Raw genomic sequence first — 19,350 nt, 5'->3', positions numbered from 1 at the left:
GTGGCAGAAATGGACCTTGTGAACGAGCCCAGGCTTTTGGAGGGCAACATGCCCTCCGTTGCTGCCACCCTACACATACATAGAGGCAAGTACCTAAGTCTGACCATAACCACTAGCACAGCAATCAGACAGACACCCCCTCTGAAAGCAAGAGGCCAGAGGCTTCCAGACTATCTTGAAATGACCGCGTCACCAGATGTGAGAGTCCACTTCAAGACTGTGTCTCAGAAGCCAATTATTCTACCGCCACCACCATCTCAATCAAACCTCTTTCTTTATTTCCCCTTTATTTTCCAGGTTTTCTGTCACTTTCAGCAGACAGAATCCCAACCGATACAGAAATAAAGAATATGGCTTTTTGCTATGAGCACAGTGTTCCTTCTGACACACCGCAGTTGTCAAATTATGGTCTGATTCCTAACACTGAAGGGCTATGTTGATTGTGGAACATGGGGGCTTCCGAGAAAATCAGCGGTGAGTGCCCATGTCTCTCACTGCACTCATCTGGGTGAGATGAAGTGATTTATCTGGGCACGGGCTGCAGGAACATGCAGGATGGCTTCGTTCCTCTCTGCATCCTGAGTATCTAAGGAAGTGCCTGGTGTCAATTAGACCCCTCCTGTGCCATATCTGAATGGGACCGCTCTGCTGCGGCTCCACCGCTCCAGGTGGGTGCAGGTTTAAGATGGCTGGAACGGGCTTCTAGAACATTCTTTTGATAGCGAGGATCTGTTTGAAGCTGGGGCCCTCTGCCCTCCAATTGCCATGCTGCTCCTATAGGAAAACATGGTCACAAGGCAAGACAACGTGCTCTGGGATCAGTGATTCCCCTCCATGGAAAGCCCGGCTGCTCCTAACAGCACCGTTCCTTGGTCACTCGGAGAGATGCATTTCATCAGAGCTTCTGGCATCAATGGCTGCTCTGTGGCATGAGGGACCTTAGGCAAGGCCACTACCACAGAGTTTCCCAGAGCCCCAACTCCTCGTTCTCACTCAATATTTGCTCCCTAAGTACTGCAGGTGCAAACTACTCACTTGATGTCACTTATCTCTTAATCTGCACAATGATTGATTCTCCCAGGAAGAAATCAGAAGCCCACCTGCCCGATGCCCCTGGGGGTCGAAACGCTGGGTCTCATGACTGTCCAGCCCCTCTTGGTCCTTTGAATTCATTTCAGGAAACATGGTCCAAGTCACAAGGGCATCCAGGGCGCTGGCATTGTGACCAGAACCTGACCTTCCAAACACTCAGGCTTCAAAAAGCCTTAGAGCGGCTTCTACCACTGGGTGTGGTCATAGTGCTGGAGCCCAGAACGAGATGCTCCAAGAGAGGGCACCAGGCCCTGAGCAACAGAATCCAGAAGGCCACCCTGACCTTCCTGCCTTCCCCCCTGAGCACTGACATGAAGACATCTCTCACACCCCCCTCCTAAAACTAGGCCACAAAATTCTCCCTCCAGAGGTGCTCTGCCTATGCCCAATTGCGCAGCAGGGTCCACCCAGCTGGATTGCCTGGATTCCCTGCTGGCAGGTGATCCCACCTGAGTCCAGAGGCTCCTCAGCACAGCCTGGTGACAGGAGCTAGGCTCTGGGCCCACCTCCCTGGGGCCTGACACCTAGTTCTCTCATTCCTGCAAGAGGAACCAGGGACACACACAGCTCCTGGGGCTGCGGTGCAGATTGCCAGGAGTGTCACAACTTAAACCGTCACAGATTCACCTGTCCCTGTCCAGAAGGGCCTCAAGTTTGAAATCCAGGTGTTAGCTGGATACAGTCCCTCTGGAGGCCTCAGGAGAGAAGCCACTGCCTGGCCCTCATCTTCAGAGGCCACCTGCCCTCCTCAGCTTTGGGCCCTCCCTCAGATCCGCCTGTCATGTTTCCTGCTTCTGCAGTGAGATCTTCCTCCGCCCCCCTCACTAGTCACTGCTCACACCTGCTCACACCTCTGTACTCGGGGAGGAACTTACTCAGAGGCTGCAGGATCCAGAACAGAGGACTCTTTGGGGTGAGGTGGGAGTGGGACAGGAGGCATTCTCCAGCCCTCCACGGGGGGCAGTGTCAGGTACCTACATATTGCTGGGCCTCAGTTCCATGTTCTGTAACATGGGGGTGATGTTTTTGCCAAAGGAGCTAGATTTAGAGCAAGCAGAGGTAGAACACTTACAGAGCCTGTCTCAGTGTGTCCAAAGGCACACGCGAGACACAAGCAGGAGAAAACTCATTTGTATAGTATTACAACATGAGAGATTAACTCCAGTTCCCCACTGAGGGCTCTGGAGGAGCTTATGATACTTTAACAAAGAGGGAAAGTCTGAAGATAATGAACCAAGGGAGAGGAAGAAGGCCCAGCCGTCAGAAGGGACCGGGAAGAAACACTGCAGGTTTGTTCCCTGGGCCAGCAGCCGGCCACCCAGGAGGACCAGCTTCAAGGGTGTCGGGCCGTTTCACTGACCCACGTTAAAACAGCACTTGACAATAAATACTAAATGAAATTTCCCTCCCCATGCAAAATTCAATTCACATCTTCCCATAAATCCTGCCTGAGGCTTCCGATACAATTTCTGAGGCTCATAACCCCATCACAAGGTCACTCCAAAATTAGTTTGGAGGCAGCTAGCAGCGTGGCAGGCACGGTGGACCAGGGAACAGGGAAATCACGCACGGCTTCTTTTGGATGATATTTATGCTTCCCAAGTTAATCCAACTTCTCATGCCATCAACCACCTCAAAATGCATTGACTGCCTTTCTTCTTGGCATGATTTTAATATATCTCCTAAGCTAACCACGTAATAGAATAGATGCATTCAACATACCTTGCAAAGGGTCGTCAGTCCCTGTATGTTGTGGCTTATGAGCATTTCAGCTATTTCTTCCTCCAAAGCAAAGAGAAATTAGCATTGTGCTCCTAATGTCAACCAAAATGTTTTGATGTATTCCATTGTGTGATCGCCAGGATGCAATAATTTCCAAAGAAAGCTCTTTTTCCACGGAGAGCCAACAGCTCATTCCTAATACCTGGATGGTTACCATCACACCCACCCTAATTTCACACTTGAAAGAAGGGCTTATGTTTCTCCAAGGAAATAATTAAAGAATTAAAACTTCAGTATGTGCCTTTTGTGATTGGGAAAGTAACACATGCTTATTGTAGAAGACTTGGAGACTGTCAATCATGGAAGGAAGAGGTTTCACAATGTACTATACAGGTGGGCTTTGGCTTTATTTGACCTTGCTCTTCTCAGGGGATGATTTGAGTTCAGGAGAAAAAAAAATCACTCACAATCTCACTGTCATTAAAGTTGTGCTATATTTCATTTTTAGTCTTGTGCACGCATGTGTGTGTGTGTGTGTGCATGCATATGTCCTAAATATGTCCATGTGTGTGTTTTACATTGTGGTTATTAACTTACCAACTTGCTAATCTATACATTATGTTTTATGCCTTTTTCACACACTAGTAATTGACAGCATCTACCCATGCCAGGAAATTTTCTCCAACACCATTTTATCAGCTCTGTTACATTTTGCTATGTAAATTTGCTAAGGACGCTTAATCATTCCTCTTTTCCTAGCAGTGAAGGGATTGCCAGTTTTTCTATTATTAATGCCAGTGTGGAAAGCATGCTATTTCTGACTATTGATTGAAGATAAATTCCTAGAACAGAACATCTAAAGATTAACAAACACTTCAATGGATCTCGGCACCTGTGGACATACGGCTCCTCCTCTTCTTTTTACTTTATCTGATTGATTGATTGATTGATTGATTGATCGACTGATTGATTGTGGTGCTGGGAATTGAACCCTGAGACCCACACATGCTGGGCAAGACTTACTGCTCTTTGGCACAGGAAGTTCTGTGGAGTTTCCTGCTGTTTACGGTTACATTCATGAAGCTTTAACACATTGACACTCTCAGCTGTGGCCTCAGAAAGCTTAGGCTTCCACGTGGTAAAGATGTGATTGCTTTATTGTATGTTTCACCCCAGTTTAAGACACCGGGGCTTCTTTAAGGGAAAGGTTACTAATATGGCATGTACAGATTTAGAATCAGGGGGTCTATGAACTTGTATGAGAAAAAAAACGCATCCTTATTTTCTTTAGCCTCAAATTGAAACCAGCACATCCTTCAAAAATGAATGTCACGGCCAGGGCTGTGGGGATGGTGACTTTTCACCCAGGAAGCCACGGGGGTCTCTGTACCACGCTGCTCGGTAACAGGCGTTTCCCATCACCCGTCCCCTGACACACAGGGGACATGTTTCCAAGGTTTCATTCAGGCTGCAGTAGAACACACCATGTCTCAATTTTCAATATATTTTGAACACTGCATTTCAATATATTAGAATTCCTCAGTCTACGAATTGTGTTTTATGAAATTAAAAACATTATTTTGAGAAAAGATTCACAGGCAACCCAGAACTGTTGTTGAAATCCAGGGCACCAAAAAGTAAGGGCCCTTGTTTCAGAGGCCACCATGAGCAACTGGGAGGAAACACAGATTTGCAGGTGCAAAGCAGTCTGCAAGTTGTTAGGGGTTCTAGGAATGTAAGAGATAGGTAGGGAGGGGGGGCAGGTACTTAGGTAGGTAGGTGGATAGATAGATGACGATCGATAGATAGATAAGGTGGGCACCTCTCCCCTGAGGCCCCCCCCCACTTGCTGGGCGTGTTTCGACCAATAGACATTCATAACCGCAGGCCCCAGCAACCTGCTTCTTTGTCTGGCTCAGAGAGCAGAGTGGCTTGACCAGTGGTCACTGGGCAGGCCACATGCTTTCCCCTGCAGTCTTGGACCCCTGCCAGGGTGTAGATGATGCCAGGTGGCTGTCCCAACTGATGAAGCTGTCAGGTTGTTGCCCTAGCTCTAACAGACCACACATGTTGCTGAAATGCATAAACGAGACCCAGCCCTGAGCCAAGGTTCCTAATCAGTCACAGTGACTGCACCCAGCCCTCTCACCCAGGACACCTGGGCAGCTCCCTGAAGTCCCCAAAGCACCCTCCATATAAGTGTTCCTGAGAATTGCCTCAGGCTGGTCACCCTGCTGTTCGGTGCTTCTGTCTTTGGGACCCCAACTGGCCCCCACCCAGGGACAGTTTGGGGAAGTCCCTGGTGGGAACACCTCTGCTGGCATTTTTGGGGTGAGTCAAGTCATAGTTATTTTCAACACAGTAAAGCACCTAACACACTTGCCCTTGACCCAACCCTCCACCTCCCCAAAACTCAGTATGAAGCACAGGACTTCAGTCTGGGCAGACCTACTGACCCGCTGCTGCCCCACAGGTGCCACCTGCCCTCAGGAGACTCAACCTGCAACTCCATGAAAGTAATCTCCTCCATTGTATGATTTCTGCAGTTAACTGAATCCAGAGCAACCTATTCTTTAGTTTTGTGAATAAATGAATTCCCTTTTACTTGCATCCAAATGTCAAAGGACTTAAAGGAACAGGTGATCTTGATGTCGATACAGTCAACACCATGAAAGCATGCTACTGTCAGAGCTCTGGGAGACCTAGACCAATCCCAGCCATTTGCATTCCGTAAAACCTCCATCTTTTGAAGATTCCAGGAAATCGATGTGCACACCATAAGGCTACATATATTGAAACACATCTTCACTTCTCAATCATCCTCTCATGTGGCCACCACAGGAACACATGGGGTCCCCTTTCCTTCAATGGCTCCATGCAGGTTTTCTCTCTGCGGATCTGTTACAAGAAGGACCTACAAATGAAATAAAATGCTGCTCCAGCTCACACGCATCATGTGCCTCCATGAGGGTATTCAGAATGCACTTAGCAAGTCCCCCAGGCACAGACATTGTGCAGGGACAATGCTAAGTGGCTGCAGACAAAGAAGCCCCAGACCCGATGTCCACTGAGCCAAGAGGAGGACTCTTACGCACAGTCTCAGCTGAGTTTCTCTGCACATTTCAAAATCGATCCTGATACAATTACATCTTCTATTGGTATTCTGTCCACAAAGGAGAAACTCGTTTTCTCCAGGGTATTTTAGCATTCACATTACAGCAAAAGAGGTCACCGGCTTTGCCATGGGCAGCGAAGTCATCCCAGCCTCTTAATTCCACAGCAGAAAAACTGGGTCTGCCTATAAGACAAAGATTAAGTACCCAGAGCCGTCTGCATTTACTGATTGGAATCTTTAGTTTAAAGAAACAAACCTCTTCAAAACAGTGAGATGAAAAAGCTCTTACTGCCACCTATAATTAGGATGGCTGGCTAATGGACCACTTCTCCTGCCACTGATCACAAAGCATTTAAACTGAAGCTAAGGGTTCCTTTTAGAAAAAGTTTTTAAAACTTGCAGAAGAGTAAGGTTACATTTTAAAAAGGAAAATAAATGGGTGACTCAGAAAAAAATGAAATGGAAGTAGCCAGGTGCTCAATAACTCAGTGGATCCCTGTGGGAAGTGAAAACCAGTTGACTCAGAATGAGATCTGGGAACCAGGAAAACGCAGCCCTGAGCCATGCCATCATGAGAAGCTGGCTTCTGTGGCTCAGCACAATGCTTTTGAGGCTTTTCTGTGATTTTATGAACCACAGGCCTGCTCCTTTTCAATTCTGAGCAGCCTCCAGGGCTTGAATATGCCACAGTTGTTTATGCTCTCAGCAGGTGACGGACACTGGGGAGTTTCCCATTTGGGGCTATCATGGAAAAGGCAAAATTATATTGACAGAAAAGAGGCCACGCTTGCCTGGAATTGGGATAGAAACAGGAATTCCGTACAAAGGGGCCAAAGGAGAGCGGTTCTGGGGCAGAGGTGTTGGAGAACTGGACTGCAGTGAAGGTGAGCCCCTGAGCACACCTCCTGTTCTCCCTGAGTGTGAGCTGAGACCCAGGTAATTGCAAGGTTGTGCATTTTGTACTCAGAGCTAAAGAAAAGGCTCTGGGTAGGCAAACAAAGTCCCTGCCCTCATGGCTGGATTCTCCGGCGGGTGTTACATTGAACAGGGTTAAAAGACTCAGAAGTCCCAGGGACCCGCTCCAACCTGCTGGCTCATGTCTGGATGTTGAAAGCTGTCAGAAGAAAACCTCTTGAAGAGCTGACTTAAGTCCCAACCTCTGTATGTAAACAATAAGGTAGGCAAGACTGTCCAAGGGAACAGTCACAATGAAATTTCTAGAACATTCAAAGCGAGATGGTATTTTTCACAGTGGGATGGTAAGTAAGGCCTCTCGGGATGGATCCTATGATCTTTCTTTTGTTTCTTTCTCTAATGTTCCATAAAACACCATTATCCTCCAAGCTGCTCCCCAGACCGTCAAGAACAGATCCCCCAAACACACCATCTGCTCCATCAAGCTGGGCCACCAGAAAACCAGGGCCAGCCCAGCATTTATCAGGAAGCTCAGAGCACAGAGGCTCACCTGAAGTTCTGGGGAGCCCCAAACCACCAAAGGGACCCACCTAAGCCAAGCACATGTCCCCTCCCTGAGAAACAGCTGCGGTGCTCAGGCGGAGCACAGTGAACCCACCTCTTTACAAGGAACACTTCAGAACCCCTGTGACTACAGATCTTCCCAACCCTCAGCACATAAAAGAATATGCTCATGTTTTGTACGGTGCATGCATTTTACCTGAACCATATGGATGACCTATAGGTAGGCTATGGGAAAACAGAGGTAGGTCTATAGACATGCACACGTAGATATTGACAGGGCACACATGTGGATATTGATGTATTTTTTTCTCTATAGTGTGGTTGCTGAAGATTTCCACCCTTAAAAGGGCCATGAAGGTCTGTGCCTATGAGAGACCCCCTTCCCCGTCCGACACACACTCCAAAGTTCAAGTTCAGAAACATGCATGAGAAAGAACAGCAGCACAGATGCCGTTAAACGTAGAACACTGAGTGTCATGCTGGAAGCTTCTGCCACCCCGGACAGCTTTCGTGATTCCAATGAATGACAAGTTTTTTTTCTTTCCTTGAAGCAATAGCAGGTTTGTCATCTCTGCTCAGTGACAACCCCACAGCAACCCAATATTAGCGGCGACCTCCTGCGTGCGGGTGCCTCCGTGAAGCACCAGCAAGCAGCCTAATAGAATCATTGCTGCTATTGGGTTATTACTTATGCTGCATTTGAAGCTCCAGCCGAAAAAGAAGCCCATGTTTCCGTCTCAGGGTGTTCCGCAGATCCCGTCCAACACCAACAGCAGTTTCCCCACAAAGACCCGCAGCAGTAATTCACTGCTGTTTCCCATGGAACGGGGATGTTAAATAATTTAATTCTAGATTGGTTTCCCTACTTGGAAATGGGAGCTATTAAATAGCAAATATATGGATGTAATAAAAGTGGAGCAAGGGTAAATTAAGGCAAGCGGCACACTCCCCGGTGTGGCTGAGGAACGGGCTTGATCGAGCGTCAGGGAGGGGTGAATAGCCCAGGCTGGGGCATAATTCCACAGAGAGCTGGGCTCTTAACTCCCCTTAGCTGGAGTGCCACTTCGGTGTGTGTTGCTGGGGCTCTGCTCCCAGAGGAGCCAGTGCCTACAGCTTGCACGGAGGGGCAGACTCAGGGCCACCTGCACAAGACCCACGGTTCTGTCCTTGCCACGCCCAGAGCATCCTGCATCTGACGCTGTGTTTCCCGGGCTGGACTCCCCAGGAAGGCCTCGCCTCCCCTCCCCTCCCCTGCATTCATTCAGTGCTTCTCTCTGAAGTGGCACGTTTCTGTGGGGCTCTTTAAGTAGCTGTGTGAGTGGTCACGCTGTCCATGTTCTTATTGGAGTTTTCCCCGCCCTCTGCTCAGAGTCCCACTCTCAGGTCAAGGTAATGTGGACGCTCAGAGAGGCAAGTTGTTCTCCACCGTGGTGCATAAGGCTCACAGATGAACCTTTTTTAAAACCAATTCATCTCCTAAGGGACGCTTAGGTTGGTTTCTACTGTTGGGCGTTTTTAAAAAAATGCTACAAGGAACACCCACGTACATGCCCCCTACAGCCACGGCTGGGCATTTATCTGGAGCAGATGTCCCCAGAACTGCAGTCGCAGGGCCATATGGAGGCACGTTTTCGATTTCATTAGCCAGATAATGACAAATACATCGTCACAGTGGGCAACGCATCTTACAATTCCTCCAGCAGTGTCTAAGAAAGCTGTTCTCCCACATCCTCAGAAAAAATGTTATTATTATTTTCATCTCCTTTTTGGCCAATATAAATAAGAAAAGGGAATAACCCTCAGATTGCTGTGCCCCTGAGGTAGACGTTATGCCAACAGGGCTCAAAGGAAGGGCTCCGGCAGCTTCTGAGTTCCAACACACGGGGAAACGCCGCCCATCCATCAAGGGCCCTCATACCATGGGGGTTCAATTTAAACCCTGAAGACAGAAGCATCAACCACCACGGTCCATGAGGGCTCAGGAGTGAGCACGGCTCACAGCGCACAGGCAGGCTCACAGCCCAGGGGAAGTGCCAGGTCCTCTCGGGTGCTCTGCACTGGTTCACAGCGTGTGCATGTGATGCACTTGGTTTCTGACAGAGCAGGAAGGATGCTCTTCTTGAGGCAGCCAGAGAGGCCCCGGAGTGTCCCTCTGCTGACCTGCCGGCCTGCCCTGGGGTGAGCAGAAGAAATGTGAGAACAAGCTCTAGATTCCCTGAGTCTCAGTCCACACGCATGTCCTCTCCTTCAAGAAATCCCCACCACCATAGAGCAAGTGTATTCTTGATAGCCCAGTGACGAGGACACTGCGGCTGTTGAAGGGATCGAAAGGCCACAGTTGCCCACGAGGAAAGACAAGCCACCGGACAGCTTGAGGCACTGATTCAGGCTTGTTTCTGGGTTGGGTTTTTGCTTTCTGGATGTCAAAAGGGTTGCAGTGTCTTGACAGGTCGCTAGAAAGGGATCTCTAAACAGAGACTTATGATAATTAGGAAAAGAAACCCTGGGGACCTTCACTTCCCACTCCCAGCCTGCCATCCAGCAGCACTTGAGCAGCAGTGGACAGAAATCGTGGAGACTATCTTCTCCAGCAGCCGAGTGTGTTTGAGTGACCAGTAATGCCTCCATTATAAGCAATTCTTGCCTAAGACGAAAAGAGGTCCAGCTCTCTGGCTTCAGATCTGGGCGAGCCACCAGACGGAGCCAGCATGACCCAGCCCAGTCTCCCCTCCCATCTTCCAATCAGCTATCAAAACACGAATGCTCAGAACCCCCAGAAACCATTCCCACGGCCACGGTGCATGGCAACTTTTTAATTTTTTTTTTTTTTTTCAGTTTTCCATAGCTCATCTTTTTCTAACTCAAAAACAATCCCTGCTTACTAAGGAAATTTTCAAAGACACACAGTGAGCTAACAAAAAGAGACAAGATCCTCAGCTAACACTGCCACTCGGGGTTGACATCCTCAGCATTTGCACCCACGCCTTGGCCACTGCCCTGCCCTGGGGTTATTTTATCAGCAACACTGGTACCACCCAGCCATCCCTTTTGTAATCAAGTGCTTTGTTATCCTGGCTTGAAGATGTAAGTCATGTTGCGTGCGGGAAAAGTCACCAACTTAAAGTGCATAATTCATGGATTTCAGTTTGTTGGGAGTTGTGTGTCCATCACCATTATCTGATCTTAGAGTATTTTTATTTCCCCCAAAGAAAGCCCACATCCCTCAGCGGTCACATCTGTCTCCATCTCTGTGATTCTGTCTATTCCAGACGTGTCATCTAGACAGAATCGTGCATGCATGGTCCTTTGTGTCTGGTTTAATGCACGTGGTGCATCTTCAAGGCCCTCTGTGTTGAGCAAGATCCATGCTTCTACCTTTTAACTGCTGCCTAATACTCCATCCTATGGTCACTGCTGTGTCCTTCAGGCAGGGGTCATATGCACCTCCTGGTCATTGTGGCGAGAGCTTCAGGCATATCTGTGTGCACACACTCTGTGGGGATGCTTGCCTGCAGGCCTCTGTGTGTGCTGGCTAGTGGGACTGCAGGGCCTCCGGTAGTGCTGTCACGTCCAGTCCTTCCTGCTGTTGCTCCTTTGCTCTCCTCGCATCTTGTCCAGCGGGCCCAGGGACTGACCTCTCTAACTTTCTTCTTCATCTTCTTTTTCAAGCTTCTCCTTCTCCTCCAGTTTCCATTCCACAACTCTGACCTGGTTTTCTGTAGTAGCAAATCCAGCAGCCAGGGCGGCCCAGCTTCTCACCTCCATTCCCATCTCCAGCGCTGCTGCAGCTGACTGCAGGCGACCCTTGAAGGAACATGGCTTAGTCTGAATCTGAGAGACGGACAAGGTTCTAAAATCTTCTCTAGTTCACACAGGAATCCCTGCCTTTGACTATGAGGTTGTGAGGTTTTCCAACTTATTTCTCATGGGGAAATCGCCATCTGTCTCTGGGTCTTGCCAGGAGCTGGCCTCGAGGTGCACTGGGGTCCCCGGGGACCTGTGCAGATGGAGACCTGCTGGCTCGGACAGGCTCGCGGCCACCAGCGGCTCCTCCCACTGCCTGTGTTAGGAGATGGTCCTAATCCCATGCCCAGGTCCCCGCCCACACTCAGGTCCTGTGGATCACAAAGGCACAGCTAAGATGACTTATCTCCCCTGCGTTGGCACCTCCACAAACACTCCTCTGCGGTTCCAGTGCCAGCTAATGCGGGTTTCCATGGGAACCTGGGAGCGGGAGGCCGTCCGAGGTACTGCCAACACTCCTCCATCTTCCTATAGCAACCCTGCTGTCTTTGGTCCCTACAGGTTGCTGAAACAGACCTTGGTGGCTTCCCAGCATGTCCCGTCAGTCTTTTGTCTGCGGGGCAGGACGCTGGTTCTGAATTGGGCTCACAGCCTGCACAAGTGGTTTCCCAAGTCCTTCTGCAGTCGGGTGTAGAAAGGTGGTCACATTCTGACCAATGAGGAATAAGAGAAAACGGGGGTCAGCAGGAAGGTCATTTAGGAAGAGTTGTCCCCATAAAGACCTTTCTAGTCACTTTTCTTTGGCCTGCAATGCAGATGCGATGACTGGTGCCCTCACGGCCGTCTTATCTATGAGGATGTCAGCCATGCCTTAGCACATCAGGTGCCTGGGACCCTAAGGGTACCTGGGATCCGCTTTACCAGCCCTGGCCCGCCTGTGTTGTGGCTTCTTTTATGTGAAAGAGAAATTTCTATCTTATTTATGCCATTCTTATTGGGTTTTTAAAAAAATTAAACAAATGATCCTAAATGATCTTGACAAATATAGTTTGAGGCTTGTTTAGCATGGCTAGTCATCCTAACATTATATAGTCAAGATTTCAATCCTATCTGGCCAGATCTGAAATACCGTTTAAATATCAATTACTTTTTATTTACGACAGCTCATTCTATTACTTAAAACACATTTGTTTTAAAACAAAGCACATTACCTACAGTAAATGGAAAGTCAGTACTGCCTGGAATAGGCAGATGACGATTAGAGAGAGAGATTAAACTGTAGCTGTTCAGTCCTCCTGTCTGCAAGCTATCTGCAAGGAACGGAGGCTTTGGAGACATATGGTACTCTGGGGGAGATGGATTTCCTCCACTCCACAGCCTTGCTAGGGACTGAGCATAAGCTTCTGTCACTTTTCAGGTCTGTGTGCCACCTGACGTCACCCAAGATCTGCTGTGGGTGAGCCTGGGAGACACTTGTGTTTAAGACCATGCAAAACCCGGATGCCTCGTGACCTATCACCTGAGCAGAGGCAGGGTCAGGATGAGCAAGAGTCTGAGAGGCACCATGGGATTCGAGGGACAGAGTATAATGATTATCTGCTTCTTTTCCAGAATGGGAGCCAGTGCTGCTTAGTCAAGACAGATCTGAGCGCTGCGATAACATTCACATCAGTCCTGTTAGGATGAGAGGCCCACAGCCCGCGTCTTCAAACAGGGAAGGTATGTTGCAGTGCAGATAAGAATCTGCAGAACTTGTCACTTCCATTAAAGTGTCTCCTTAATCCACAAAATTACACCTGCCACAGGGACTTAACTTCATTAACGCGACTCCCTGATCCGCAGTGGATTATCACAATACAGAGCTTCCTGTGCATCCCAGTGACCACGCTGCCACTAAGAAGAACAGCAAAGCAGGCAGGAAAGTTAAAGGACCTAGAGAGCCAAGCAGTTCCCGGGGCCAAGCAGTTCCTGCAGTTAAAACAGTCCCTGGATGATGCGCTTCCCAGCGGAAAGAGTGTCTCCTCCCTGCCCTTGGCCCCTGGCTGTCATGGTGCAAGGCTTCCCTCATGGAATTATCTATAGCTGAGAAGTTCCAAGTGAGGACAACCGGTGAACGTATCAATCAATGTATTCAAAGTCTCCATTTTCATCCTGTATGTTTTATGAAATAGCAAAATCCTCAGCAGCCCCATGGCTTCCTGCAGACAGTCATTACCCACCAGCCTTCCCCAGCTTCCGGCTTGCTCCTCAGGAGGGGCAGCCTATTGCGCGTCCCTTTCAGGACACTGTCTGCTCACAACAGAGCCCGGATAGAGTCTTAATGCATGTGCTCTAGACACCTTCCTATTTCAAACAGGTAGATTAGAGGCCGTTCAGTACAGGTGTGCACAGATGTTATCCCACTGCACACACTAACAGAGACATGGTCTCCCTCCAACACTTCTTCAACGAACATTTATAGACAGCCCTTTGTGTACCCAACATGCCATAAGGCTTGGCACCCAGCTGCAAACCAGCCTTGATTCCTAAACCCAAAGAGCTTCCAGCTTAGAGTTCCCTCATCAAGCAATGCCTGCTGGATGTAATGCAATGTGTCCCTCAGCAAGTATGTCATGTGACTTACATGTCACATACAACATGTGCATGTAGGAACATGTTTAGATGGATGTGGCCATATCTATGTGCACACATGATACCTTTTCTGAGTACATACACAGAAGGCACTACACATACAATCATACGTGTGTGTACAAACTTGCTTTTTCTATTTCCTGCTCTGAGGTCAAGTTTCCAATCCTGGCATTGGAAATGGTGAGGGATGAAGAAGTTTCCCTAGGCAGATGGTACAGGGATACCAAGCCTCTGGAGGCACCTGAATGTCCCACCAGGGCCTTGTCTCTCAGAGAAGACACTGACTCGGATGAAAGAAGAGCCAGAGACAGCAAATCCATGTGCATTTAGAAGATGAGAATCTGGAAATCCACAGAAAAGCAGTTTCACCTCCATTGTAGCTGCCACCCTCCACCCTCAGAGGGTTCTAGTCTTCCCCTCTGTGCCCGAGAGAGATTCAATTATAATCAAAAAGTCAAGTTTAAAAAATGCTTAGTAATGGTTCAAATCCTTTCACAACTTATAGAAAACATTACAAATGCTAATTCTAATAACTCAAGACAGTAGATGGCAAAAAGAGATCACAATAAAAAATAAAAGAGCATGGATTGAGACCCTTTCCCCCAAACTTACCTTCCTCTTCTGGTAAAGAACAAATTATCCATCCATTATCCATCCATCCATCCATCCATCCATCCATCTATCCATTCATCTATCAGTCTACCCATTTTTTCATCCATCTATCCATATGTCCTAATTTTTGCAGCTGCTCAACACAAAGAAGACCTTCTGCAGAGAGAGTACCTCGTGTCCCACGGCAAGCTGCGGGCACTAACCATGCACATGTGTGGGGTCATCCAACCCACCCATGTAGCCACTATAACTGCATAAACACCAGGAAGGAACTCAAAACTCAAATACACATTTCCTCTTTCTCCTCTCATTGGCTCCACAAGTGAATCTTCAGGGGGAAAGAAACATCTTCAAATACTGGCCACAAGAGGAAGAGGACAAGCTATCGCTGCAGACGACCCAGATTCTCAGCTCCCACATTGAGCAAAGGGCACAGAAGGGAATTCAAATCGAATCACCCCCGAATTGGGTTCCAATGCTCCTTGGTAATGAACCACGGAAAAAAAAGTAATAACTATCAACAGAGATTCATTACCTCTGTATTATAATAAATAATGGGAAATGAATACATTTTCCAAACATGGAGCTATGAAGTTTAAAACTTCATTCCAGAAATAATGGCCTACATACCCAGATTCCTCTTTTCATTATTGTTCAGATTTTCAGCAATATGAAAAGCAAAAAAGAAACCTAAAAGTGACAAAAATGTGACCAGACTAGGAATTCTCCAGAGCCACAATGAGATTCTAGGAAAGTGGAATAAATCAGAAATTACCGAGTCTCCAAGTCTCTCTCTGCCCAGCTGTGAACTGATTGTTTCTAATTTGGTGGGTATCAGAGACAGATTCGGGTTTTAATTTCTCCCCAGAGTGATTCACAATTCCCTGTAATTCCACAGCCAATAGTTCCCTGATCCATCAGAATATGCCTGCACACAAACACCATCACACTGGGCAATGTGGGAGGCTCCCCGTGCACAGGGAGGATTGCACTCTGGCCTTTGACACTTGCAAAATGGGCCATGTTGCAAGATGCCCAGACTCTAGGCTCACCTAATGCTGTGAGCTAGCAGGAGGTCATGGGGAAGTGCAGCCTGGTCTGCAGATCACTCCACCTGCGTGGAGTAGTCCTCACAGGTGCCAGAGCTGTGCTGTGGTTTGACAGGTCCACTGTGAATTAGAGCGCATTGTTCCCAGCTGAAGGAATCCGTCCGTCCTGCTGCAGGCACTAATAACAACCCACCGAACACAGCCGCCATGCAGACAGCACTCAGCGATTGTGGGGAAAGGCCGCCATCACCACCACAGTAGATGGACACAGGTTGAAGCCCGGGTGTGACTCACCTGTTTTCTGAGCCGCCAGACTTCTTCTGACAGATGATGACAGCTGGTGCGTACCTCCCCGTGTACTCTGCGCTCTCCTGGACATCCCAGATGGAAGGGCTGCTGGCTCGCACGCCCACGATGTTCACACCCTTCTTCACCTTTGCCCTGTTGAAGACAGGAAGCCATGTCTGAGACGCTCTGGGGTCCTGGATCCTGCTGATGGGAGCAGGCCATGAGCTCATTCACACGCTGCCACCTTGAAGGTCGGAGCTCAGGAACAGTAGCAGTTAAATTCGAGTTTGCCACCTCTTCCTGCCCCCCTGTTCTTCCCAGATACCCCTAACTTTAATAAAGGAGCTGTGGTAGTACACTGGCCTAGATCAAACCAGACACAGAGGGAAACAGAGGATCTTCCTGCTGCTTTATGCCTTTAATTAAAACACCATGGGCGCGTGCACACACATGCACACCACACGCACACACACATGCACACATACATGCCTGCCTGAAAACCTTTACATTGGGAAAACTAAGTGGAAACAGGAAATGAGCTAAGCATGCAAAAGTACAGGTTCTAATAAGGATACACCTTCCCTGAGAGCGCCCCCCCCCCCCCGCCGTGTACCAGCAAGTGAGGAAGGAACACTTCTCCTTCAACTAATTTCCCCCAACAGCGCTCAGGTTCACAATAGGATGCTAAAGCTGAGACAGGAGGGAACACAGGTGGCCCTAGGCACCTGTGGGCACTGATCTTATCTGCACAGGTCTGCTGGGCTTCTCAGGTTCTGCTCTTTCTAGGTCCTCATCACCGCTGCCATCGAGGTCCCCATAATCGCCCTGTCTACCACGTCATCTCACTCATAGTTATGGAGGGCTTACCACACCCTGGATGCACAGCTAAGTTCACCACGAGCTTTTTTCCTTCCATCTCACAAATGCACTCTACAGTCAGGAACAGTTTAATTTTTGCCAAGCAGAGGGGAACCCATGGCCAGGTGCAGGATCTGACCTGCAGGCACCTGCTGCCTGCTGCCTCCCAGTGAGCTTACCAGTGCAGGGCTAGTGGACCCCACTCCATTCATGCCGTCTGCTACACAACCTTGGTCAGTGTGGTCATGCCATCCGATGTCTAGGCACACCTCAGTCAAGTGCAAACTTCCTAGAGCCCCCTGACAGTGCACATTGGCCATGTCCCCCTCTGACCAGGGAGGGTAGGCGATGTGCCCACAAGTATTCCTCCAAGGCACCGGGGACTCTGTTCCCTGGAGGAAGGAGAAGAAGGGAGCCCAGAGCTGGTGGCCTCAAATGTTCCTAATCTTCCCTAAGAAACCTCAAAGGAAAGTGCGCATGCGACAGTAGCATATGGAGACAGGATACCACAGTCATCTGCTGCCGGATTCCTAAGCTGCCTCTGCGCTTGAAGAAACCGTGATTCCCACGTGTCTTCTCTTTCTTGTCCCTTGTGGAAAACAAAGATTTTGGAAGCCTGGTCACTGAGGTGACCAGTAGGAGGCAGCCCAAGGTGGACTGGCCCCCATGCTCTAGGTTTCCAGACAGCAGGGCGTGAACCTTGAACCCTGGCTGTTACCATAAGAGGAGGCAAGTGAGGCCCCTGCTCCTGGGGAGGGGGGACTGGCAAGGCTGAAAGAAGGTGACACTCCCAGGATTGGAGCTTGCAGAAAAATTGAGACATGACTGCCCCCAACTAAGGACACTTTCAGGAAAGGCTCCCCACAGCAGACCTGAGGCAGCCCCCTCCTCACAGCAGGGCTGGCACCTGGGAGCTAGGGTCCAGGAAGTCCCTCCAGGGCCTCCTTGGTAATGGTGAAGGCTCTGGGCTCAGATGTGCAGACAGTGGAGCCCGCGCTGACCAGTCCCCAGTGTGGCCTTGATTCCCAGGCTCCGGGCACATGGGCCACCAGTCCCCAGTGGGGCCCTGACTCCAGGCTCAGGGTGTATAGATGAATGGTCCCCAGTGGGGCCCTGACTCCCAGGCTCAAGTGAGCTTCCTGAGGGGACAGCCCTCAGTGTTGTCACGGCAGGACATTCTGTGACAGCAGCTGGAGAGGATGCTGGGTGCTGGCTGCAGGTCTCCCTGCACTCAGTTCTGTGACTTGTCCCCCTGCAAATTATTCTTTGCATCCCCTCGTGGTAATAATTCTTCGCAGTGAGTGTGACTCGATGTTGGGTCCTGTGAGCCTAACAACTTGTTGACCTTGGGGGTGATGTGGGGTCTCAAGCACGTGCACTGATTTGCCCCTGAGTCATGATGCCTGATTTGCTGAAACTCAGTCAGATTGTTGGCAACGAAGACTTGCTAGTTAAAAAAAAAAAATTCAATTCACGGGGACAGTGACTATTACAACAAGATGAATTCTAAGGGCTTTTCCAATTACTGTGCCCTGGAACTTTATTGAATCACATTTGCTTGAAACAAATAGGTTACTGGCCAGATTTTTGGCAAGCGTTTTGTTACATGGGAGATATCAATACATGGGACTTTCCTGACATATAATGGGTTTATATTTTTTCTTAAATTTTATTTCTACAGTAGGTCATTTGGGGTTAGGATAAAGTTTCTCCAATGAAAGGTTTTCAAGTTCTTGAGATGAGACAGGCTGCTTATTTAACCTGGACAGTACCAACATTTGTGGCTATTACTATGTTGTAGCTACCTGGAGCTCTCCTGGAGGGTAGTGTCTCTAAGAGCCAATTCTTTCTGAGATTTAGAGCAGGATGTGGGAATTGCCATTCATAAGTACGGGACATCATCCTAAAAAAGGCATGTTGCCAGGGCGTGCTTTGGGTGACCTGGCGAAGGCTGGTTTCCGGAGAGGGGTCCGTGCACCACGGGTAGTTATTGATCATGAACTACGCCAGCTACTGAAACTCACTCCTCAGGGAACCAGCCCCAGTGCTCACCAAGCACGGCTTCGTGGTGTTAATAATTTTGAAACACTTATCTCAGAGCCGCAAGTGGCAGTGTTTGGAACGTTACAGCAGTTCTTAGAGCTCATGCGGATTGGCTCCACTGGGTCTGAACCAAATGCTAATTTCTTCTTTGTTTATGACAACTGAGTTACTTACAGTCATTAATGGAAGTTTTATAACCTACTTGTGGTTCAATAAATACAGGTTACATTGACAGCCTCATTACACAGAGATAAACATAGTACTTGATTTCCGAAGACGCTTTGCTGCAGATTTATATTTAATAATATATCTACCATGGTGATGGGGGGAAGGCCATAATTTTCCCCAAAGCTCTCACATGCAGCGTGGATTGCCACAGCACACCCTGCTTGGGTTGGGGGGATGCCATGTTTATAAAGCACAATGAAGCTCCACTCTATGTGCAGAATACATATGAGCTCAAGCATATATTAAGTATGATATTGATATTATGGACATAGTGTGCCTGCAACATACACACACTATCCCAAGTAGCCAGGCATATGATTGACACAGTCAGGAACAGCTGGGAACCTGGATATAGAAGGGATTGCATGATTGGTACTTTTGCCCCTGCCCGACCCACCCCTCCCATTCCAGGTAGCAGTAGCCTATTACATGTTTTGCCCTCTGTCAACCTGGACCCCGATGATGAAATTGCCATTCCAGGGGCTTCAA

At 48.7% G+C, this 19,350-nt stretch overlaps 1 protein-coding gene across 1 annotated transcript in view; it reads right to left on the bottom strand.

Annotated features, from left to right (window-relative positions):
* The window catches only part of Tmem132d (transmembrane protein 132D), a 500,207-nt gene that overhangs the window by 253,434 nt on the left and 227,423 nt on the right, over positions 1 to 19,350 (bottom strand). Inside the window, exon 3 of the mRNA XM_027952047.2 lies at positions 15,739 to 15,885. Within this exon, the coding sequence (XP_027807848.2) occupies positions 15,739 to 15,885 (147 nt within the window). The remainder of the gene's footprint in view (positions 1 to 15,738; positions 15,886 to 19,350) is intronic.

This window comes from Marmota flaviventris, chromosome 1, assembly GCF_047511675.1.
Source record: "Marmota flaviventris isolate mMarFla1 chromosome 1, mMarFla1.hap1, whole genome shotgun sequence".
Lineage (NCBI taxonomy): Eukaryota > Metazoa > Chordata > Mammalia > Rodentia > Sciuridae > Marmota > Marmota flaviventris.
The sequence above is the reverse complement of the archived record's forward strand: the minus strand, read 5'-3'. Positions and strand labels throughout refer to the sequence as shown.